The sequence below is a fragment of the Pocillopora damicornis genome, chromosome 5 (assembly GCF_964200805.1).
Source record: "Pocillopora damicornis chromosome 5, jaPocDami1.2, whole genome shotgun sequence".
Lineage (NCBI taxonomy): Eukaryota > Metazoa > Cnidaria > Anthozoa > Scleractinia > Pocilloporidae > Pocillopora > Pocillopora damicornis.
The window spans coordinates 2,893,848-2,908,203 of record NC_142674.1 but is presented as its reverse complement, the minus strand read 5'-3'; the positions used below and the strand labels follow the sequence as shown (position 1 = coordinate 2,908,203).

The window sequence follows — 14,356 nt, the reverse complement described above, 5'->3', positions numbered from 1 at the left end:
TTGAATTTGAAACTTTCTGGGTCAGTCGTTCCTGGGACATATTATGTTTATATAGGGGTAGATCTTAACTTGTCAAAACATCTATCAACCCACATATATTTTCCTCGTGGGGTGCTATTGAGATTGAATTAAGAACGGTGTGAGGCTACAATTTCTGTTAGAAACCGTCAACTATGAATTATACTTCCGGATATGCCTTAAAGGTTTGGAACTTTCAACGAGTAAGACATCTGAAAAGGCTGTTTATTTAGTCTTCGTTAAGATGTTTATATTCGAGCCCCTCTAATTTATTATTTATTCATAGCTTTTGGTTCGCTATACAAGGGAAATTTCACAGAGTATCCATTTCTTTGTACAAACTGTTGGAAATCTATTACTGATGGTAAACTCATGAAATTCTTTCCAGACGGTGTCTTTTCAGACTTCGTTGGATATGGTCAGTTCGTCGTTTCCCAGCTCGAAGGTAGGTCCAGCATCTTACCGGTAAAATATCACCTATAGATTAAACAGAGCTAAAATTATGCGTTTTAAGAATAAGGATTTATTTTGAAAATTTTTTATTACAATTCGTCTCTGGTTCGAAAAAATGAGTTGAGTTATCATGACTATTTATTACGACAAATTTTCCAGCTTTCCTTAAAGTTCTTTAGATGGGAAAATATGATTAATTTTGTCTTATTTTCCTCAATTGTTCTAAATAATATGTATTAGTGGCTAGATCCCTAAAGTTTTGGTTTCATTTGACAAAAATAAGAGTAAATGTTTTGTTTTATCATACTGAAGACGCTCACTGGAAAAACTTTTATCCTTCTTTTTCTGACGCTTAAACGCGGCTTGCCGATTCAGAATTTCCATCAAAATTTCGGCCATTGTATCGATAAACAAAGATATAACCGCTTAATCCACTGATATATATATTCCAAAGTTGCAGACGGTGTTTCTTTTTTTTCGCCGAGCCAGACTAATTAAAGAGGTAAATCCAAGCTTTTACAGAACTGAATCTTCTGCCAAATTGTGATCGCTTTCCGATGGCGGTTTCAAGTCTCCAAAATCATGCACAATAGATTTAAAACCGAGATGATAACAAAGAGATTGTATTTTTGTGACTACCTGTGTACCTGATCGCAATAACCACTTTATTACCGCGACCGCGATACGCCTCTATCGTCCGTCTTTCACTTGCTTAACTACCACAAGTACCGCCCGTGTACCGTTTAAAACAGCTCTGACACCTTCTTTCATCTGAGTTAACAAAATAGAGTTTTCTTTCGTTTTGCAGGCGAGTCTGTGAGCTAGATTTACATAACAAAACAACTTACAACCGATTTAATTTTGAAAATATATCATGTCGCCTAACTTGATTTGCATATCGTAACAGGGTATGATCCAAAGAACGAAAATCTCGGAGTGGCTCGTGCAAAACTTCTCGGATTCCAAAGGAAAAACACCGCGACTTCTCTACGTAATGCAAGAGGTTTAGGGTTCGTAAATCGATCTTTTTTTTTTAACCGGATGGGGCCGAGAAGAAAAATTCGGGGAAGGTGTTTACCGGCATCTCATGGAATATAAGAGTACGGGAGGTTAATTTTGCTTTTATGTCCTTAGAGAAATCGCTTCTCATTTTTCCTGACAGTATCACCAGTGAATCAAACATTGAAAAGTTATGAGAACAAAAAAGATCGAAAATAAAAGAAGGTTTTGAACGGGCAACAAATTCTCTCTTACAGTATGGTAGTAAATGCAAATCTAAAGGGCTCATCTCCAGGTTTTCAAGACGGATGAGGGCCTTTTTAGAGAAAGGGACCTGATAGAAAAGAGGGCTAATTAAAATGTTTGTAGTATGCTATAAGAGAGTTTTATCGTCAGTCCAGAATCGAAGGGGGCTATGTCAGGCAACCCAGGATTTCTCCCTTTGTGCGTCCTTGGATTGGTGGGCCTATGAAGTGTGCGCTTCGCGTTCCATATAAGGACTGAACTTTGCACAAAAACGTGATTGCCCATATGAGGAGCAACAACGTGGCGGTCATAAAGTAACGCAAACTTTTGTTGTCATGTTTCGCCAGTAAAGTAATTAGTCATCCATTGTGAACATTCATCTGAACATATTTCCTAATGTTTCTGATGCTCAGATAAAATCAGCTTTTACATGCTTATCGGCTTTCTATCTCGAGCGACGATAACTTACGAAATTATAAATAGCTCTATATTAAAAAATAACCCCACAAGGCTAAAACCCTTTCAAAAGCCCTTTAAATGTTTAGGTCTTTCATCTTTCGGAAGCAGAACTGCAATAGCTCTCGCTATTTTAGATTTTGGATTTTTATGAAGTCACATGAAAGCAAAGGATAAGAATGGAAAAGAGTTGACATACAATCAAAATTCCAAAATTAAATTCGAACAGTAAAATGTACGTGATTTATATTTTCAACCAAAGATGCGAATGCCGTAACGTAGTGAGGTTCCTTTGTTTATTATCATCTTCTAGATGCCTATAACTTTGATTGTCTACAGCTTTTAAAGAATTCAAGAAGAAATTTTTGTCAATCAATATTGTACATACAGTTAGGGGGCACAAAAACTTGTGAGAAAATATTCCACAGGAAATTACAAGTTCCGCCCGCGCAACCCCAAAATCAAATTTCTGCTGAAGCCCACTGTTATCGAGGTGTATCTATCCAGAATGATGAATTGAAATCGAGAAATGGCGATCAAAAAGTTTGAACAGTTAGTTTTCCTCTCAAATGGCAAACTGTACTTGGAAGCATTTCAGACAGAGCTGAAAGACATGACCAAGGTTGTAACGAACTTCCCGGGATAACGCCGGGAAACCACAGCAATATGACAGCCTTTGAGCTAGCTCTGACCATGACGTGAGTAAAGATGTTTATGAGAGGACCTTTTTGCTTGAGATGGTCCTGTAACAAGACATGCGCAGTTGTTTCCAGCGAGGCTTTGACCCATGCAGTGCATGAACGTTTCATAAAAAAAAGGTTTGAAACGAAGACAACCTGTCTGCATGCTTTCAAATTTGAGTAAATAAAACAAATGGAAAATTTATCACAGATAAGAAAAAAAAAATCATCTGAAGACGTTCTCGAACAAAACGTGATCCTTTGAAATGGAAGCACAGGAAAATGACTGATTTTATCGATCCTAAATCGAAGTTGACTCGTGGTACTTTCCTTCTTTCGGTTTTCGTTGCGATGTTAAAATGCTTTGGTAAAACCGTGGACATTATCCGTGTATATATTAGTTAAATTCGTTGATTTTGTGGCAGGTGCTATTTAAGTGACACGTTCAAATGGAAGATCCCTTAGGATTTGGTGAACAATTACTTGACTAGACTATGCGATAGGGGAATAGCTCGAAAATCGTTTTTCTTGAAAAAAATATATTTCTACCCGAGACTGAAACACTATAGGTGCCATTAAAACAAACTCTAATATATTTAAAACACATTTTCAAACTCAAACAATCTGGTTTCAAAAATAAGGAAGTGTCAATCACCTATCACTGTGTAGACCGCCATTATCACTTCTAAGGGCGATAAAATTGATATTTGCCCTTTCGGTTGATAAATAGCGCTGAAAGTTCCTGTTGTAAAGACTCTTTATTTCTGTCGCGGTTTAAAGTGCCGAGTGCTTGGCAAGAGAAAGGAGAAAAAACAGCGGCTGAAAATATACACTAAGAGGAGGTAATATACTGTGCCGATCTGTACAAAAGTCATTTACAATATTCATTATTTTAGTTCAAATATCTTGTAAGCAGCACCGTAGCTCGAGGGATCGAAGCTGATTGCGACGAGAGCCTAGAACTCGAGCGATCGATTTTACTTCTAAAAGACGCCGAAACCGAAAAATTAAATGAAATTGGCGACGTAAATTTTTGAAGTTTTACTTCGCGTTAATCAGCTGAAAAGCTGAGTCACGAGAAAAAAAATTAGAATTCATATTGAATAAGCAACAGAGACTTCCCGTTGAGATTCTTTTAATTTCACGCAGATCTCACAAATGTGCATGAAAGAAAAGCGTTTTTATCTCGGGGAATAAATTAGCCAATCTATGGTCAAACATAAAAGAAGTCTTTTCAAGCTATCCCAGCGTGTTAAATGTGTTTGGACGCTACGATTCTTTTTGCATTATTAAGTCTTTAGTCCAGCTGTAGCTTATAGAATTGATTAAAACTTCAATTTCGCGCTAGATTCAAAAGGAAAATCTTTAAACGAGATTTAATACTTCTGAATAGTCCTCAAAGCCTCTAACAGATCTACAGACAATGGATAGAGACAGCCATATTTTCCTACTAGTTCTATGCGTGAGCAAAAATAAACATTTTTTCTAGCAACAAACTAAAATTAATTTCGCCTCGGGCAATTTTAAACGAAGACGGTATTAAAAGTTGTCCCCTGCCAATATTAACGTCAAGAAGAGAAAAAAAGAAGTAAAACATGTATATTTATTTTGAGTGCTTATGACATCAGCTTGATCAGCTTGACAATCTTGTTCCAAAAAAAATTACTGGTCACAAAAGAACTCCAAGAGCGACTGGTACTTGGAAAGAAAGGTGTGAAAACTCCCTCTTTGAATTCATCCAAAGAAGCTTTAAAGATATTTCAACGAGTGAAGGTGGTATTATCTAAAATACTACGCAGGCCGACAGCTTTGGTCATGTCACAGGTGAATGCGACTGTTAACTCTGTATACTGAAAACGCGTTCTTATATTTTTTTATAACGAGCAAGCATTACATACTTCTATTGTGAAGGAAGAAGATGCAATCGAATGATTTTTCCGGCGATGCGTTCGGTATACCGCCAGAGGTGCTGACGGGGTTAATTTTCGGAGCCATGTTAAAATTCGATACATAATTTTGAATATAATTTCGTATTCACTAGTAAAATAACCTCCATGAATCATCGCCGATTGCTGATAAACAAGAATCATCCGCTGCTTCTCCTTTTTAAGCAACCATCAATAGATCGGAAAATTAAAAAGCCATATTTTTGCCAGTGAAATTTTAATCACTGAAAAACTTTCCGTGGCTCATAGGGGAGCAAGAGCCATAAGAACTTCCCTCTCGAACCGTTGTTTATATTAATTATTTGTATTTGCGTTTTGTTTTTGAACTCCTCGTCAGCTACTTATAATGAAGTTTTCTTCAAGCTGAGGAATTCGACATTTTGTTTTTTCTTTTTTCAATCTATCGAGTTTTTCTAGCCATAAGTTTATTGTAAACAAGAATTGTCTCCAGAATACCCTACGAGTTACGGTGAGTGAAGAGATATTAATGCATTTCTTGAATGTCTCAGCGGGCTTATCGAAATAGAGCAAATTTCAGTGAACTCTTGGTATATCTTGGCGGGTATAGTTTTAAATCTGAGTTAACCAGTACTTCCATTCAGCCCAAAAATTGGGCTAGAAGATAGCAAATAAAATGCATAAACATTCTGTGCTATTTATCGGCAGTATTATGTCAATTTTTAGCCTCTTCAACAGAAAATTTCACCATTCTCTTGAGCTATCGCGCGAACGATACAAGCCTGGTATATGTACGTTTATCTCGTCTGATTCGTTAACTCTCGTTCGCTCGTGTAAAATGTCGTAATTCTCGCCAATTCTCGTCAATCCTAGTCAACACAACATTGTAGGTTTGGATTCCACGATATCTGAGTAAATCATCTCTTAAAAATTCAAACTACAAAATAAGAAACACAAGCGGATAAAATTTAATTACTGGCTGAAATCACATTATGATGGAAGATAAATCTTTTTCTTTTAGTTGAGTCCATGGCGTAAAATCCACCCTGTTGCTTAGGCCCTTAGAACTATGAAGAAAAAAAAAAGGTTATTAAAACTTAATGACACAGTCATTATTTTAAATTGCATGAAACTTTGTGTTAAAGTTATAACAGATGACCTTGAGGTCACCTTTTCAAGTTATGTAATTGTAATGTACAGCTTGTCTCTAACTGAGAATTAAGGCTATTTAAAAAAAAAACAAAAACAAAACGTGTGACGGCGAAAGACAACAAAATCAAAATTCTAGAGGACTACAAAAAAAAAAAAAAAAAGAAAAATGATAATAAACAGACGAAGTGACCAAAGCAGGGCTCTGAGGGACTGACACCAAAATCACGTGAATAGACAAGAGAGCACAAATGAGAGCCCGTTAAAAATGCGCCAATAGCGGCTAACCATCATGTTACGTAAATAGCTTACGTAATCATTCGACCTCAATCGCAATGTAGCATTCTTAACCCTTTACAGCCTAAGATCAGCATGCATATTCTCTATATGTTTTTCTATACGTTTCCTAAGATGCTGGCAAGGAGCATTTGTATAACAATCAAGAGATTCTTTAGTTGGTAATCATTTAACGTATTCTCGTGACTTTCACGTTTGACTCAGGGGTGATATTGTAAAGAGAAATTAGATGCTGCCAAGAGAGCGTAAGATGCGGCGACAAAATACTGAGAGAGGCCTTCCCGGACTGGAAAACAACCTCCTTCCTTTTAGCTTCAACATCAGCCTTCTGCGCATGCTTGTACTTCTCAAGCGGCTCATTCCATATTTCCTGTACATTAGCTTAGTTCAGAAAATATTTTGCTTTATTAAGATAAAAACTCCTCGAGCTTGAATAATAACTTTTTGTAATCATCTGTTTGTCAGTAAGATAACAGATCATTTGCCGCATGTTTTATCAAGGCGGTTTTCGTTTTTGATAAAATGTGCCGCTTTAATTCGTCTGCAAAAATGATAAGAATAATTGAAAAAAAAAAAAAAAAAAAATTTGCAAAATGACAATGAGAATAGTGATAAAAAAAAACCCCGAATTGACTGAACCAATTTGCTTCCCTCTAATTTTGTTTTCTTTTCAACAATCCAACAACATTTATCCGAATAGGCATCACATGCTTTTTCACAGGTTCAAAAAGTGCAGTTGCTTTCAATGAAACACGCATTTCTAGCCTAAGCGAGACTTAAACAATTTTTCAATACAAACGCCTTTGTCACTTTACCTTCGTGTAGATAAACGAACCAGTGATATGTACGGCTTTTAGGTGCCAAAAAACATTTACATTTGTTTTCTCAACAAAACACGATTTACATGTTTGATTGGTTTTAATGCAGTAATCAATGTGCTATCGCTCCGCTGTCATCGGTGCTATCCAAGAGGCAAACTCTCTCCCCGGCGTCATCAAAATTTATTTAATAACAACAAATTTAAAGCCATTTGCTCTCTCGTAGATTACAACGCATTGTTTAAAAACAATGGGGTTCCTCGTGAAAGGAAACCGAGCTGTTCAAAATTTATTTATATATTATTCATTTGTGTTCCTGAGATAATGATGTTGTTAGAAGACAAATTTCCATCGCTTAAAGGTTTTTTAAAGTCTTTGTTGGACATGTTATGAAAACGTCGGCTTAATATCGTGTTAGTTTTTCTAACGGTGGTTATGGCGTCGATGCAAACCATGCATAATTCCTTGTTTTGCAGATGGAAGCTCAATTGTTTTTGGAAATGTGAGATGGAACATTTTGTGACCGATTTCTTTCGCATTGGCGCGATGTTTTCAAAGGTAAGGCAGCTAACAATTTTAATTTCCTATAATTTTGCAAGCATTGCTTCTTGTCATCAAAACATCATTCACTGGTTAGATAATCTTGTCGAGGCATCACTCACGCTCAGTGAATATTCAAGCGTGTGTACCCCTCGAAATTGAGTGTTACGAGAGGGTCTTCTTCATGGACATTTAGGTCTATATGGTGTTTAATGTAAACACTTGCCTCGGGGCAAAACGCTATCAACAATAATTACCATTTGCTACGAAATTAATGAGTAGAGGTGGAAAGTTTATTTTTTTACGGTTTCGGAATGTGTGATTCGTGAACGGGTTGCCAAAAACGTGAAAAAAAACAACAACTTTGTTTGGAAGACATGCTGGTTTATTATTTACCCGCTGATACGAAACTTTTCCGTTTGTCGTTCTGCTGAAATTTTTCGAGAGCTCTCGCAACTGAGGGCGAAAGTATAAAGGACAAAGATGAAGTTTACCGGATCAAATACTGATCTGATGTTTTACAATACAGCAATTTGTTAGCGCTGGAGTAAGCCATCTCACAAAGTCGCTAAATCTTATTTCATTATACGCGAGATTAATTTTAAGGAAGCTGTGCCTATTGTGAATAGATGATAACGTGAAAACCACAAAAGAACGCCCCCTCGAAGATAACAGCCATTGCAGGGACTTAACGGCATGACGTTATGACAAATTGTAATGAATCAGTAACGGCTGGAAACCATTGTATGCCGTAAAATTTTTGTCCTCGTGGTGTGGATTCTCAACGCAAATGCAAACAATACTTACATCCTACACGGCTGAAGAAGTGGGCAACAGGTATCGTGACAAAACTGAATTGTGAATCGCTTTACCGAAAAATATTGTGTTTAAAGCAGGGTTTCAAGCAGTGTTTTGGTAAATGGTACAATGAGCGGCTGTGCCCGATGAAGGGGCCGTAGGCGAAATATGAATTTATATGAAAGATGAAGCTGGCTTGCAGGGTAAGAAGCGGCGGTAAGAAGTCTTTTATCCAGCGGTAGACCGCCGGTATCCGGTTCTTTTCGAAATCCTTGGCTTTAAGTATATCCTGAGGCTTTTCTTAATGAAAAGAAGTTACTTATAGCTTCAACAAGCAAAATATCGTTCTATTTTAGTGAGGAGTGCGTTAGATGAAAGTCACTAATATGCTAGGGTTTTTTTTCATTACTGTTACAAATTAAAAATGAGTGTAGCAATTAAGAAGAATTGTGACTGTGTAGCTTACAGAAAGCAGGGTTAAATTTATATGCATCCTCAAGGACAACAATGCGATTCACTAATTTATATCAATACTAACAGATGTAAGTTAAATGAAAGGTACAGATAGTATTCAAATTTGACAAGCTTTGCCTCTGCATCGACGATTGGCGACTGTCTTCGGAAATTCATCCACACGCCTTCTCAGCCAATCTCGTACAAATTCCAAACTGCGCTGTTTTCCCTTCAGGAGGACGGTATCTTAAATTATGGGAGAACTCTCATAAGCTAGTTCGAATGTCATTATTATTTGCTTGGCTGGCCATTATAATTACTTAGTGAGTTTTAAAGTGATTTACTAGATGTAATAAACATCACAGGGACTTCTCTTCAGGACCAGCCGACCTATCACTCCGATGCGAACTAGAGAGAACTGCGATCACGTCGCACACAGGTTTCCCGCTCCTTAGGACATGGGGTTACCCTTGCTTGTTTTAAATCTCGCTGGTTTCTTGTTTTTGTTTACTTTTTTCTGGCTGGACTTTATGATGACTTTGGTTTGGTTTTGCGATGGCCATATCAATTTGCTAACATTATAATCACTGTTTTTGACTCATAGGGTGATGAGCAAGACATCTAAAGCATCGTAATTGTTAATACGCCGAAATGATCAGTAACATTAGCGCTATTCAAACAAAGAAAGCTTCCTACAGAGAGAGAAAGTCGTCAACATTGTGTCGACCATCTTCAGGATATCCTTGTCTCGATAGGCTCAAAAGACGCCGCCCAGATGCCAAAGTGATTATCAATGTTGGAGGACGTAGATTTGTCACGTGGAAAAACACGCTGAAACGTTTTCCTCAAACGCTTCTGGGCTCAGAAGAGCTTGCGGCGCGTTTTTATGACCAGGATAGAAAGGAATATTTCATAGATCGCGATCCGCATTTATTTCGATATATACTAAATTATTATCGTTGTGGCAAACTCCATCGTTCGTTTGAAGATTGCAATGCATCATTTGAAGATGAACTCTCCTTTTACGGGATTATGCCACAAGAGGTGCACGACTGTTGTTTTGACGATGATAATGAAAACGATAACGCTGATGATAGCAAAAGCACAACGTCCGGGTCGGTATGCGACAAAACCGAACATGTAGTAACTCGAAGTTTGATAGGACGAGCTCGAAATTGGATTTGGGTTTTACTGGAAGGCGAGGCGGATTCCGGCTTCAGAGCGTTTTTTGGGATGGTCATCATATACATTGTGGGACTTTTTATCATTCTTAGTATTTTTACAACTGTCTATGAAACTGTACCTTGCGAAAACGTGGAGAAGGTTTGCAAGGAAAGAACTCGAATCTTGGATCTATTGGACAATATTTGCGTGGGTGTTTTCAGCGTAGAATTCTGTCTCAGACTTCTTGTCTGTCCGAATATTGTGGAATTCGCTAAGAACCCGATGAACATCATCGATTTTTTATCGATCTTGCCTTTTTATTTAACGCTGCTATTAGAGTCTGTGGTAGGATCAAACTTAGAAGCTTTTGTAGTTCTTCGAGTTTTGAGAATATTTAGAGTTTTCAAGTTAACAAGACATTCCAAACGTCTGCAAAGATTTGGCGCAGCTATGGCCAGCTGTGTTGGAGATCTCACCTCGTTGATGTTTGTTTTAATTATTGCTGTCGTGGTTTTTGCAAGTATGATATACTTTATTGAGCGCGACGCTGTGGAAGGAAAGTTCATTAGTATTCCTGACAGTATGTGGTATACCATCGTTACCATGATCACACTGGGGTGAGTTGTTCATACAGCAGACCAGCTAATACCCCATTCATACCAGCAGAATATGTTTAGTTAAACCGGGTTGAACTGAATGAAAATCAGAGACAAAAAATGCGTTATAACATCGTCATTAAAAACGTTTTTCTTCTCTTTTATACAAAACAAATATATTCCATTCTGCTGTGTGGTTAGAGTATCAGTGACCGGCACAATCAGCTGCGCCTCGTGTGTTATTTTATAGTACTTGCCACATAAGGACATCATCTGTGATCTATTGCTAAAAAGGCGCATGGCAACATGGAATCTATTTGTCAAAAATGCATCATTTCAGTGCGCGCTGACTCCAAGATTTTTAATTTTTCTCTTTATTTATTTATTTATTTATTTTCGTTTTTCAGGTATGGAGACATGGTCCCGTCCACATTTTTAGGTCAGACTGTAGGAGCCATATGTTGCGTGGCTGGCGTCATACTGGTCGCTTTGCCGATACCTATAATTCAAGAGAAAGACATCTTCAAGAAACAGATGCTTAGCGTTTATAATGTGGACGATTTGCAAAAGAAAATTAAGCAAATGAGGAAAAGTGCGGACAGACCAGAGCGAGGAGATCCCTCGTGAATTTACTAACCTCGCAAACTCTAATATCGATATACGCATTCTCATTTTCTACTTCCATACTTTGCTTGTTATAATGGTTGGGAGAAGGTACTTTTTGGTCAGGGACTAAGAGAGACTTAAACCAAGAGTCCTCTAAGTGAGTCCTCTACGGGATAAAATTTCCTAGAGTGACAAGAGGAATTCTGGAGCAGTTAAATTCGTTTTGCTTTACTGTGTTCTATGATTATTTTTAGAGAAGCTCGCGTCTCTCTCTCAATCAATGAGATGCAAAACTAATGCCATAAACGTTTTGATGGCACCTGCGTTTTCCTGCGCTTCTGGCAGTTTAATATTTGTTTTTGGGGCTTTTACTTCTCATCAGCTGCTTGCAGTAATTTCCTTTTGTCTGATTGGCTGTTGAAGGCGGTAACCTTCATTTTGTCTTCATAATAACACTGAAGTGAAACCCGGCTTGTAGGTTTTACTCCGGAAATTATCCCTATCATTTAACCTTAGAAAAATAAAACAATGTTATATTGCCCTTGTTATACTAAAAAAATTTCATTCCTAATTCCTCTTCAAACTTTGACCCCTGAGAGTGACGAGCTTATAATATCTCTACACAGTATCACCCCTGAAACTCACAGTAATGTCACCAGAATAAAGGAAATGATTGTAAATTCAATAGATGAAGGATATTAAGGCGCTCAACTTTTTTGAAATTATTGTCATTTGAATTAATGAAAACTTTTGCTACGGATTCAGAGCATTTGCGACGTGCAAAAGTTATTTAACTCTGTTGGTATGTAAACGTCAAAGGGGTAAGAATAAGCTGAAAGGAAACAAGGATGGATTGGAACGGATGTGTGATAGACTGGGAATTAGTTCTGCAAACCCCCCATAAGCCCGTTCGGTCAAATAATAAAAAAACACATTGTCAGCTTTAAGCTGTGGTCTGTGTTTGTCAAGATCCTTTTTCTTTTTGGCTTTCTTTTGAAAGACTTCAAGGCAAATCAAGAACGAGAGGTAAAATTGTACATGAAAAACTACAAGTGATGTTTCAAAAATTACTCGAGCCCTTTACAGAGCATTGCACATTGGCACATACACGAGCTTAATTTCTAGATATACTGAGACGGGTGAGGAGGATGTTTGTCATTTTAATTTTATGTAACAGTTTTATACCTCGTTGGTGGGTATAATACAAAATGATGGTCAAAGGATCAGTTGAAATTATATGAGAAAGTCGGCAGCCTGATCATACAGTGATATTCAATGAGTTGATTTAATTTTGGTTCATTCTCTCTAAGTTTAGCATCACATAAAGGACTCGGTTTAGGATGTTGAAATTTAGTTTTAGCGACTTGTAAGTAAAAAAGTTTACGATAGCAACAACAACTCATTATATTTGTGCCCTTTAGATTTTACAAATGATTAAGAAAAATTGAGATAGAATGGTAAAACACCAAAACAGCACTGTTGAAAATGAATAGTTTCTTCTCCTCAAAATTACCTTGGTAATGATCACAATCAAAGTGGAGATCGATGGTAAAATGTTTTTGGAAATCAAGAAACATGCGACAAAAATAAAACTTACGTTCGTCACGGCCACTAGAGTGTAGAAAGCGATTGTGAGTATTTTTTAAGAATAAATTAGAAAATGGGAATTTAAATATATTCATGAAAGCTGGTAAAATTTTAAAGGTTAACCAGTTATTTTTATCAGCAACGAAGCGACGTTAATTGAACTCACAAATATGTTTGTGGCAACAGCAACAATCTAGGTGTAAAGACGCGATGTGTTAAATAGCCAACACTCATTCTTAGTGTGAACAAATTATAACTGCAATTCTTTCTATTGTCATATTTTATTACTACCGCAGCTTTTTTGAAATAATTCGCTTAAATGACAGAATAAAAATGATTGATTTGGCGACTGAATCGCTAAGACATCAATCACTTGTCACTTGAAAGTTCCAGAAACACATTAAATGGAGAAAAATGACAATTTAATAAAACCGAAAAAAAGCAGGCAAGGATATTACAGCTTAAGCCTTTTCCCGTTATTCAATACCGATGCCTTCTCCTGAAACTTCCTTTAAAGAAAGTTGGAATTTCTTTGAGGAAAGGTAAGAAAAAGCTTTTACCAGCTTTCAGAAAGGTGTGAAGAACAACATATTCCATTAAAGCTTGTATGTAATCGTTTATATTTGTTCAGCTCATCATTTCGATGCTTTCTTGTCAACAGGTTATCTATAGTGGTCTCTGTTTGAGTTCAAGTTGGAGAATCGTTTTATTTTTTGACAATCAAACAAATATATTTGGATTCCATTTCTGAAGCTTCAAAGGAACATAAGCACATGGTAAGAACTTGCTTTCTTTGACTTCAGAAATTCTCTCTCATACCTGTTATGCAATATTGGTGTTTTACAACTTCGCATAAACAAACGCCCCAACTAATTTCAACTCGCACATAAATTGCCACATGTTTATCTTGTTATTGCTGCAGAGTTTGCTCCTCTTGAATTGCGTGAGTTTCCAGTCTCTCTGTACTGAACCAAAAAGTGTTTATCACCGGAGCGCCACGAAAGAGATAATTTTTTACTGCATTTGACAAAACGATCGGATGGCGTAAATTCGTATATAAATCGTCTATCGGTTGCTTTTTTTCTTTGCGAAGGAAAAAAACGATAGGATGAAACTCTCATCTCTCATCAAATACAGAATTAATGAGAGAAATATCATTCATTCTTTACCATTCCAACAGGAAAATTTTGGTATATACAACACTATTTTTCCACGAAAATTAGAAAATGTGTTTTAGCGCCGTCAAACAAACGAGGAAGTCATAACTCTCCATCAATTCTGAATTATGCTGAATATTTAGTCCATCGCTTTTTTCAAACACATATATATATATATATATGGTACTTTTTTAATCAGGACCGAGTCAACGCCCAGTGGTCAGTGGTTCAATTTCATGGAAACGTGAAAAATATGATTGAATCATAAAATATGATTTAGCACATTTAATTTGCGGCCCTCTAAGCATTTGATGAGCGGTTTGAGCCGGAACCAGCAGAAACCATATGTCAAATTTCATTGAAACGCCATAACAAGCTTATGTGGGTACGGGAAAAGGTGTTTGTAGCTGTGACATGTATCAGCAGACCTCTTTC

General features: G+C 37.0%; 2 protein-coding genes and 1 long non-coding RNA gene across 21 annotated transcripts in view; 2 read left to right on the top strand and 1 right to left on the bottom strand.

Annotated features, from left to right (window-relative positions):
- Window positions 1-224: 224 nt before the first annotated feature.
- LOC113686570 (uncharacterized) lies at window positions 225-1,312 on the bottom strand. Of its 2 annotated transcripts, none has more exons than XR_003447664.2 (2): window positions 1,111-1,312; window positions 225-495 (listed from the first exon to the last, which is right to left on the bottom strand). It is a non-coding gene; the product is annotated as an uncharacterized LOC113686570 (long non-coding RNA). The 2 variants fall into 2 exon arrangements; XR_016186922.1 differs by having other exon boundaries at window positions 1,119-1,281.
- On the top strand, window positions 310-12,120 carry LOC113686572 (potassium voltage-gated channel protein Shal). Of its 10 annotated transcripts, XM_089207483.1 has the most exons (6): window positions 3,595-3,694; window positions 4,481-4,676; window positions 5,207-5,267; window positions 7,497-7,578; window positions 9,416-10,592; window positions 10,979-12,120. In XM_089207483.1, exons 5-6 carry the CDS (start codon window positions 9,463-9,465, stop codon window positions 11,196-11,198), a joined length of 1,350 nt encoding a protein of 449 aa, XP_089063609.1. In that variant the 5' UTR covers window positions 3,595-3,694; window positions 4,481-4,676; window positions 5,207-5,267; window positions 7,497-7,578; window positions 9,416-9,462; the 3' UTR covers window positions 11,199-12,120. The 10 variants fall into 10 exon arrangements, with proteins under 10 accessions (XP_089063607.1, XP_089063606.1, XP_089063611.1 ...); XM_089207485.1 differs by lacking the exon at window positions 4,481-4,676 and having other exon boundaries at window positions 3,564-3,694; XM_089207484.1 differs by lacking the exon at window positions 3,595-3,694 and adding an exon at window positions 5,778-5,842 and having other exon boundaries at window positions 4,547-5,267.
- The window catches only part of LOC113686537 (potassium voltage-gated channel protein Shal), a 25,794-nt gene continuing 23,538 nt past the window's right edge, over window positions 12,101-14,356 (top strand). For 2 of the 9 annotated variants that reach the window (XM_089207473.1, XM_089207471.1), the window contains exons 1-2: window positions 12,302-12,316; window positions 13,426-13,540. The gene's annotated coding sequence lies outside the window, so the exon portion shown is untranslated. Of the gene's footprint in view, window positions 12,317-13,212; window positions 13,307-13,425; window positions 13,541-14,356 lie in introns of those variants that run through there. The other 7 variants (XM_089207461.1, XM_089207464.1, XM_089207462.1 and 4 more) reach the window with 7 other exon arrangements.

Excerpts from the sequence above, each read along its gene's own strand:
- LOC113686572 (XM_089207481.1), top strand. The coding sequence starts at position 9,463 with ATGATCAGTAACATTAGCGCTATTCAAACAAAGAAAGCTTCCTACAGA. Across the intron at positions 10,593-10,978 it reads GTTACCATGATCACACTGGG|GTATGGAGACATGGTCCCGT; the intron begins GTGAGTTGTTCA and ends TTCGTTTTTCAG.